Source organism: Pyrus communis, chromosome 8 (assembly GCF_041283825.1).
Source record: "Pyrus communis isolate YQ-2024b chromosome 8, ASM4128382v1, whole genome shotgun sequence".
NCBI classification, from domain to species: domain Eukaryota; kingdom Viridiplantae; phylum Streptophyta; class Magnoliopsida; order Rosales; family Rosaceae; genus Pyrus; species Pyrus communis.
The window spans coordinates 5,614,953-5,624,501 of NC_142572.1; the positions used below are offsets into that span (position 1 = coordinate 5,614,953).

A 9,549-nucleotide genomic window follows, 5' to 3' on the forward strand; every position below is an offset into this window, starting at 1 on the left:
CACAACTTTGCAAACATATTTTGCGACATTGCCAAGATCATGGGTTGCCATGTTTTCTTGAGTAACAGTAACACCGTATGATAATGTGGGTGATGTGTTAGTAAGTTAAAAAAAAGTGTGAATTACATAATTTGTACTCTTCTATTTTGGGGTAAGTAGCGGCTTAGGACATTGATTTATGTTTAAAATTGACTAATAAAACAGCCCTATGTCCAAAAACCATACCGTAATCATAAAGCTCGACAATTTGAGCAACCAGACTTTAACATAAATGTGGTAATTGAAGTTTACACTACTTGGTTCGTAACATGTAAGAAGTTATTTTTACATGCTTGCAAATCACAATTTAACACGTATACATTAATAACTTATTAAAGTGCAACAAAAAAAATTACCGCACACAAATATTTCCTTCTAAAATATGAGAAATTAGCACTATACCGTATGACAAAAGTCCGGGTGTTGTAAAAAGTGGTCCAACCATAAATTTTTCAAAACAGTTTTTATAAAAAAAGAGAATTAAACAGACGAATGAACAAATAATTCACAATGACAAAGAGGGAGGAGAGTAAATTTAAAATACTCATCCCAAAACAATAATGTCCATATATATGTATATAATGCGTAAATATACAAGCTAGTTGTACATGTACAAGTATACATTGATATGCATGACATACACGTATCTGTATTTGGCATATATACGCTTGCAAATGCATGCAATAAGTCACTATATTTAGGGAGAATCTGTGAAATAATATTTAACTAAGAATTGTCAACCATAATTGGCGTCCTCAAGAAATAGTTCAGGCCAGTAGGATGAAGAAGTACTACTTCTGCCTCCATAGGTAGAACTGCTGCAGCACGCATCTCCAGGAACATTGCTGGTTGGAGGAATAGAGGGAGGAACAGGGGGAGCAGTAGGAGATAAAAGATTATTAAACCATGGAGATTCATCGGGTAGGTTATTTTCTTGACTACTGACCATTTTAAAGTTGGAGCCCTGGCCCATTTCATGATCACTGTTATTCAAAGATGGTAGAGAACTGAAAGGGACTTGTGGGTCTGCTAGGTCATAAGGCAGTAGGGCTTGATGTTGGTGGAGTGGTTGAGAAGAATTACGACCATATCCGTGATCAGAAAATGAGCTTGGATTTTCCAGTTGTGGTGAATTAAAATTTGGGTTTTCTTTGATGGGAGAAATATTAATTGAGTTTAGCAAATTGAAAGCCTGATCATCCATTTCCATTTCCATCTCGGTGTTTCTGTTGTGCCTGTAATTGTCAGTGTTGCTTGTATAAGGTACGGATTGAAGTAAATGCTGCATGTATTGAAGCTTGGACAACTGAACTGCTTGATCTGCTTGTAATGTTGCAACATGTTGATTAATGTGATCTACGGGCTGATATTGCTGCATGAGATCCTGCAGGTTAGCTAGGGCTAAAAGCTGTGATAAGCTGGAAAATAGATCAGTTCTTGGCTGATGGGTCATTGGATCAAAACCCATCTGGATCAGCTTCTTCTTCAAATGTGTGTTCCAGAAGTTCTTGATTTCATTGTCCGTTCGGCCGTCTAAGTGTGTTGCAATTGCTGACCATCTTGTAAGTAAGAAAAACAAGTTTTAATATTTATGCAAACACACGCATATATATAGAAGGAACGGTTGAAAACTTTGATGTATTTAATCATGGAACCAAGAAAAGTAGAATAAAGCATTACTTGTTTCCAAGGATAGAATGGAGATGAAGAATTGTTTGCTCCTCTTCTTCAGAAAATTTGCCTCTTTTGATATCAGGTCTTAAGTAGTTCGTCCATCTTAGCCTGCAACTCTTGCCACATCTATTGAGACCTACAAAAGAGAAAATGATATTTGAAATGGGTGCATTTTTGCCCACTACCATCAAGTGGTGATAATGCTCACCACCTTATTTATCACCGTTGGATGAATTTAAAATTTTGAGATTTATATATATCTATTACACAGATCTGGAGATTTAATTTATCTAATGGTGATAAATAGAGTGGTGAGAAAAAAATATTCCCTTTTGAAATTGATAAAATCAACAAATCTTATCACCCAATGTCATAAAAGAGATCCTAAACTCAAATCTCAATATAATGGTGGTGAGAAACGATGCATTCGCGTGTTATGGGTAGTAATAATGTTTGCTTAAGCTGTCGAGGATAGTTGTCGTAAACTAACTATTTAATCAACAAATTGAGAGATGCTAATTATATATTATAAGCAAACCTGCAAGCTTTGGAAGAGCTCTCCAACTTCCATGGCCATGTTGTTCAATATATTGCACAAGCTTTTGATCCTCTTCTGGAGTCCAAGGTCCTTTCTTGAGACCACTTTCATCACTACAGGGAGATCTCCCCATTGTGTTTAATCAATTTCTGAATATGATCGTAATTTGCTTAATTAACTTGGTCAGCTGCTCCCTTGCTTCCCTGATGTTTCCTGAAAAACTAGGGGTGCCTATTTATACACAAATTAATTAGAACATGGGCTGCTCTAATTTCGATAACTAAGTTTTTTAATGCCAAGCTGAAGAGCGAAACTTTCAAATCACAATGTCAACGTTGCAGGTCACCGCTTTATAAAAAAACTCGACTCATGCACGCAAGAAGAGATCCTTTCGTACGTCATTGTTTGCATGGCTTCACAAACAACTTACGCTTACTACGTCTTAAATTTGAACTTTACAAGTGCTTATTCCTAACCTTGAGAATCTACGGTCTACTACTTATTATGAATAAGGTTCTTATCACAAAAGTTCCTAGAAATTGACCCACGAATTAAAATGATCTTTGAAATTAAAAATTGATCAATGTAGTCTTTGAAAAATGGGTGTCGTAAATCAATATGATCATTCTATCATAATTCTATAAAAAATTCTTATGTGTTAATGTGTGTTTAATAATCAATTAAAAAAGTTGTCAAAACACCTTTTTGCACAGTGAGATTATCTCAAGGTAGAGCTCGCCGTTCTCCCCAACACCAAGATCACCGAGGGAGCACCAACAAGATCTCCAAGATTAAGGTTGTGAGGTTGTTGATCATCCAAATATTGACAGTGGTGTCACAAAAATCATTGCCAGTCCAAGCCGTCACCAAAGGTGGTCTCGATCATGGTCCAATTACCTAGGTGAAGGGTGTAAAGATGGGTGTCTTGAGAATTTTTTTTAGAGAAGAGAGTACGAAGGCTACCATAGATGGAGGTAGAGCAGTATGGGTTGGGATCGAAAGTGATTGCAGGACTTGGTTTTTGGGTTGACAACTTTTATAATTAATTATTAAATTATTAAACATACTTCCTTTTTTTTTTTTTTTTTAAATTTAATTAAACTTTTGGGATCCATTTATAGAATTGTGATGGAAGTACCACATTGATTTGAGACAGTTATTTCTAGGATTACAGTGATCGATTTTCATTTTCAGAGACCATCTTGAGGGTCAATTTCATAGACTATTTCTGATAAATAAAAAATTAAAAAAAAAAGACTTTAATTTGGGATCCATTTATGTGCCACATCAGCACATAACATAATTTTTTGACAAAATTGTGACGGAATAACTACATTGATTTGCAACATCTATTTTCAGGGATTACATTGATCGATTTCAATTTCAGGGGCTATCTTGATGGTGTGGGACAATTTCATTGACCTAACCTTTATGAATATCATATATGAGTGGTAGAATGTACATTTACGTATACTATGTCACATCCCAGCCTGGGCCCCCACCACATCTCGAACTCGACTCCACCGTAGCACGATATTGTCCGCTTTGGGCCCCGACCACGCCCTCATGGTTTTGTTTCTGGGAACTTACATGATCACTTCCTAGTGGGTCACCCATCCTGGGAATGCTCTCGCGCGAACTCGCTTAACTTCGGAGTTTCTACGAAATCCGAAGCAAGTGAGCTCTCAAAAGGCCTCGTGCTAGGTAGAGATGAGAATATACATATAAGGCTTACAAGATCCACTCCCCTGGTGATACCAAACTGACACACCCCAACCTAGATCGAGGCATGACGGCCAACATGCCTCGATCTAGGTTGGGGCGTGTCATACTAGAGATTATGGATACCCGCATGTACAAGCCAAAATGCAAAAGTACTTAAAAATAATATTCCCACATTTAGTATGTAAACATATATTTTGTTTGTATGTAAAGTTTATACGGAAATTCTCTTATCAGACTTATGATAGATCTCTATATTGTACATATAGTAAATTTATCACTATGTTATTATATTTCATTTGAATGTGTAATTTAGGTTCACAATTTAAAAATATAATACATTAATTTGACATGTAAATTGAGGTATTTCAACTTAATTTACAATCTAACAATATATGTACGTGCATGTAAATTAAGGTATTTTAACTTAATTTTCAATGAATGAGAAGACAATACGAGATTTCTCAGGTACCTTTGAACTTGGTGTTTTACTCTATCGCACCACTTCGATTTATATCCACTTAAAATTGTGAAAGTTACATATAATATTCATGAGTTCAACCTATATAAAAACCACCTGCCCTAGAAGTGGAAAAGGAAGACTAAATATTGATGATATGCCTATACAACAATCATAAAATGGCACACGTCACTTATTTCTAACCTCTTCAGTTAAATCAATCACCTAATCTAAAGAACCCACAAAAGTCCATGAAAACCCTGTGTACCAATCCCCTCTCCACCTCAAAACAAAAGAACATATAGCAAATACGAAAAATGCTAGGCCAATTATCTTTTTAGATTATATTTGTAAATTATGTAATGTGACATTAATAAAAAACAAACATGTTCATCAAACACTTAAATAATAATTCAATTATCAACAATTACATCGTATGATTTATAAAATACAATTTAAATAGATGATTTTCTGGCATTACCCAACAAATACAAAATTAAAAAATTATTGGTGTTAATTATTAGACACTTAGATATATTGTTAGAAAGAGACAGTAGAAGATTGCTTCCATGGGGCCCATTTGACTTGGAGGGTGGGGCAGTTAGAGGGGAATTAGTTGGTGCAGCAAATGCCCCAAATTTGCACCAATTTTTCCTCTTTTGTTTCAGTGCAACACACAAACCATTCTCGACACGCTTGAGAACTCATCTATGGTGTTTGTTGGTAGCGATTGTCCTCTTTCATCTTGTTTCTTATGCATACTTTCCCTCGATGTTTCCTATATATTGGTATAACCTTCTGGTTTGAATCAACCACTAAAGTAAAAGGTTATCCTCTAGTACAAGCCAGTGTTTTTTTTTTTTTTTTTTTTTAGGGTAAAAAATTAAAGATAATTATTATTGGCACTTTAAAAATTTCATTTTTTATTCCAAATTTTCTATAATTAGAAAGAAAAATATATTTATGTGAAATGTATAATAAGATTGTTGAAATGTTAATAACAATTCTCAAATTAAATTCATTAAACATAAAATGAATGGCTATATGGGCCAACTCAAAGGAAGGCAGAAAATCTAAACCATTGGAAGAATCAAAAGGCACAAAAGCCCACAATAAGCAGAAAGATAGAAAATAACAGAACCCTAATTCAAGCCAGTGTCCTTTGCACGAAGGCAATGCAAAATGAAATATAATGCACCAACAATTAAAACTGAGATATCAAGTTCGATCACTTTTTCACTAATATCGCTTGTATAAAAATATATATAAATTAGATTTAAGGAGTTAGCTCTAGCTTAGTCTCTTTGATCTTAATGATCTTGATATCCATTATATTGGTGTATGTTGATGCACAAAATCATACAATGATTATAAACTAACTAAGAAACCATCACAAAATGAATATAAACCAAGTTAACAACCTAGTGGCCACCATAACAGCCATATGGCAAAATGTCTCAATGCAATTGGGAGCGGAAATTTTCAATATAAGTTGTAATTTATTTTATCAAGTTTCCAATGTGGAATTTCCTTAGTCCCCCGTACAATTAGGAGCAGAATCATCAATATAAATTGTAATTTATTTTATCAAATTCGACTTACGTGAATAATGAGTTTGATATAGTCTAGTCCTTAGCCAGTGTTACTTGTCAGGTGACCAATTATCTGTAAATAAGGTTTTGAAGGATGATGAAAGTTGACTTCTTTTTAGTGATTGAGCCCGACTTTATTGTTATTAAGAATGTATCCTACAATAATGAGAGGAGCGATTTTACATAGCTTCTTAGTAAGTTGGCTACTCCTCATATTACCAATTAATTCTATGGTGGGATCTTAACTTCTTCATGATATCAAAACAAGTTGTCTCACGTGTGAAGCCCAACGGTCACATGTCTTCTATGTCACCCTATTTGTGTTGTTCATGTGTTAGGTTTGAAAATTGACTACACGTGAGATTGCGTATTGAGAATGAATCTCACATTGATAAGATGAGGAACCTTGTATAAGTTTATAAGTAAATTGAGATGCTCTCTGTATCACCAATTGATTTTAAGGAAAAATAATAAAAAGAGCTTGAAAACTTTGAGTTTTAATGATAAGGACAAAATAAAGGGTAAAGTGAATAGTACTAGGATTGACGTTTTAGTGTAAAAATGTGGTTTTTCGTTAAAGTGAACAGTACTGTGGGTTTTTCATTAAAACTCCCTTGATTTTATAACGAAACTTTAACTTCTTGATCCATAACTACCTATCTCTTTGCTGTCAATTTGACCAATTGCTTACCTTCTGAAATGGGTTTCACGACAGCAAAAATTATATATACTAAAACCCAGTTGTTTCTGGCACTGTTCAGCAATAGTGTCCGGACGGATCTGCCCCTGGCTTCTTTGTTTTCTTCCGTTTCTCTCCCTTGCTTCGTGCGTTAGAGAGACCCTTACTGTTATCCTTCTTTTCTTCGGGATTCTTTCACTCTTTGGCCACGTGTTGATCATCCTGGGTATCTTTTTTTTCCATTCTGACTCCCTCTTTTATTTTACTTTTTGTGTAGCCATCCGACTCTCTCTTCGATTCCAGCGTTTTATCCTTACCTAATCCACACTGGCAGCAATGGTACATGCATTTCCACCAAAAATAATTAAAAAAACCTTACCTCATCACACCTGGCAGCAATGATGCATGCCTTGCCACCAAAATATAATTAAAAAAACAAAAATCTGGAACATGTTTGCCCCTGTTTGATGCCAACTTGCCCATTGCTTTTCTTCTTTTGCACAGCCTTCCCATGCGTTCTCCACTGTTTTGCCACGCATCGATCATCGTGGATAAGTTCTCTTCAATTGCATCTCTCCAAATCTCCTTCAGTTTCCAGTTGCTTTCCTTTTCTCAACCTTTGGTTGCCGATCTTCTCATCTTTCTCATTTTTCTCAACCAAATCATTTGTGCAAATTTCTTGCGTTTAAAACCCTTGGAAAAATAAATAGTTGCTGCATCTTCCGTTTAAAATCCCTGGGTCAGTACTGATTTTGTTGGTTTTTGGATTTTATCAGGGTGGATTTGTTATCTCCAAGGTCCACCTCTGTTTGGTGGTGAGTTTTTTTAACCTTTAAAGTATTGCTGTTTTAATTTTTATTTTTGTAGTTTTCCATGTTCAAGTGGGATTTTTGTATGAATTTTTTTCCTTCTAATTCTGGGTGTTTTCTTTATATTGTTAGATCCGATGTCTGGGTGTATGATTTGTTTGTGTTTTTTGTTTCAGAACACGATGCTCTATGTTTTTTGGAATTTAGTTTTTGTAATTTTTGGTGTTTTGTTTATATCCTTGGAACTGTCGTTTGGTTGTATGATTTGCATCTCTTTTTTTGTTTCAGGACACTTTGCTCTTCGTTTTTTGGGGCTTCAATGTGCACCTTCGAAGCAGTTTATGCTCAAGGTAAATAATTTCAATTTTTTCCTTTTAGCATTTTCTGCAACAAATTTATTTTTTATTTTTTTAATATTGTGAAGTTGTGTTTTCTATAGTGTGAAAGTCGAATATATGGGAATTATATATATATATATATATATATATATATATTAGATTTTGGTGTCTTTTAGGGTTTTATTCTGGAGCTTGCAAGCCATTTTTGGGTCAAGTATATACTTTATCTCTTTGCTGTTAAATATATTTTTTATTTGGGTTTTTTGGTTGTTTGTGGTTCAATTTTTCCCTGAAAATTTAAAAAGTGAGGAATGGTCATGATTAATTTTTCCATATTGAATCTCAAATTATCAGTGTATAGATACAAAAAATGATTTCAATGTATGTAGGCAAGATAAAATTTCTACGTCAAATGGTGAAGTATCACGGCTTGGTTTCCAGTTTTAATGTTCTTTTTATGTGTTGTCTTTGCTTTCATAAATTGATACCTTATTGTTGATAAAACTGATTTGGTTTTGCAGACCATAATTTTTAAGCAACAAAATTAAGCTGAAAATTAAATTGAGGTATGAATGCTTCCACTTATTCAGGTTATTCAATTGATATTTTCCTTTATTGGATTTTATTTTTGAATGTTGTTTGATAAAACTAATTTGGTTTTGTAGATTAAGATTTTTAAACGAGAAATTCAATTGAAATTGTAATGAATTTGCAAATTTGTCAAGTATATCTTACATTCGTGGTTCCATATTCACTTTACCCATAACTATTGAATTTTCTCTCTTGACTGGATGGATTTTTATAGTTTTCAGGATCTACAGTTGTAATGCCTTTGATGGATAAAACAGAGGACCCAGCTACTCTTATAGAGCTTCTTTAGCATCGTAAGTTAAAATTGCATATCATTTTTTTTGTTTCATGTAATTCATTATGTTTAATAGCATACCAATTATGTGATAACAATTGTTATCTTAGCAGTTTCTAACAATTTGTAAAGTACGGATAAATGTGTAGAAGTTTGAATTATACATATGAAAGTTTCATCTATTATACTCTTTTACTAATTTTTGTTACACAATCAATCATTCACAGGTAATGCTATTCAGAGTGGTTCAAAGAATTTCAAGAGCCTCATTCATTCAATTTATGCTCTTCATGTAAAAATTCTTTCAATAAGTTCAAACATCTTTCGATGTAGATAACATTAACATTCTGTAACAATATATTATAGCTTTGAAACATTTTTTTCATACGATTTTTAATCCCGCAGCAACGCGCGGGCAATATTTCTAGTTTTACATCTAAATTTCGAACTTGGTCGACTGGGTTCTATAATTATTGAGCCCAAATGGCCCAATTACTTTATTATCCCCCTTTAGCTCCAACCAGAACATTATCACATGTTTGTTGATGAACTTCTTAATGAATGCGATTCATAATTAATCTACTCTACATCTGGTATCTGCTAATCTATGTGTTATCGACATGATGTTCACATAAGTTCACGTCAAAAAATAAAAAATAAAAATAAAAAGATTCGTTCGTTAATATTTACGGACTGTTTGATAACTATTTTGTTTTGAACTTTTATTTTTATTTTTTTGAAAATAAAAAAAATAAAAAAAATAAATATTATAACTACTTTCAGTTTAAAAATAAAAAAAAAAACTAAATACTATTTTATGTTGTAGGCCTAAT

At 33.6% G+C, this 9,549-nt stretch overlaps 1 protein-coding gene and 1 long non-coding RNA gene across 2 annotated transcripts; one reads left to right on the plus strand and one right to left on the minus strand.

Moving 5' to 3' along the window:
* Positions 1-591: 591 nt before the first annotated feature.
* On the minus strand, positions 592-2,486 carry LOC137718753 (transcription factor MYB93-like). The gene is made up of 3 exons (XM_068458290.2): positions 2,252-2,486; positions 1,720-1,849; positions 592-1,598 (listed from the first exon to the last, which is right to left on the minus strand). Exons 1-3 carry the CDS (start codon positions 2,382-2,384, stop codon positions 776-778), a joined length of 1,086 nt encoding a protein of 361 aa, XP_068314391.2. The 5' UTR covers positions 2,385-2,486; the 3' UTR covers positions 592-775.
* A 4,682-nt stretch (positions 2,487-7,168) lies between these two features.
* On the plus strand, positions 7,169-9,101 carry LOC148694649 (uncharacterized). Its single transcript, XR_015965649.1, has 4 exons — positions 7,169-7,519; positions 7,802-7,863; positions 8,657-8,735; positions 8,944-9,101. It is a non-coding gene; the product is annotated as an uncharacterized LOC148694649 (long non-coding RNA).
* Positions 9,102-9,549: the final 448 nt, after the last annotated feature.

Coding starts and splice junctions, on each gene's coding strand:
- LOC137718753 (XM_068458290.2), bottom strand. CDS start 2,384: ATGGGGAGATCTCCCTGTAGTGATGAAAGTGGTCTCAAGAAAGGACCT. Junction 1,850..2,251: donor AGCTCTTCCAAAGCTTGCAG/GTTTGCTTATAA, acceptor TCTCTTTTGTAG/GTCTCAATAGATGTGGCAAG. Junction 1,599..1,719: donor CATTCTATCCTTGGAAACAA/GTAATGCTTTAT, acceptor CTTACTTACAAG/ATGGTCAGCAATTGCAACAC.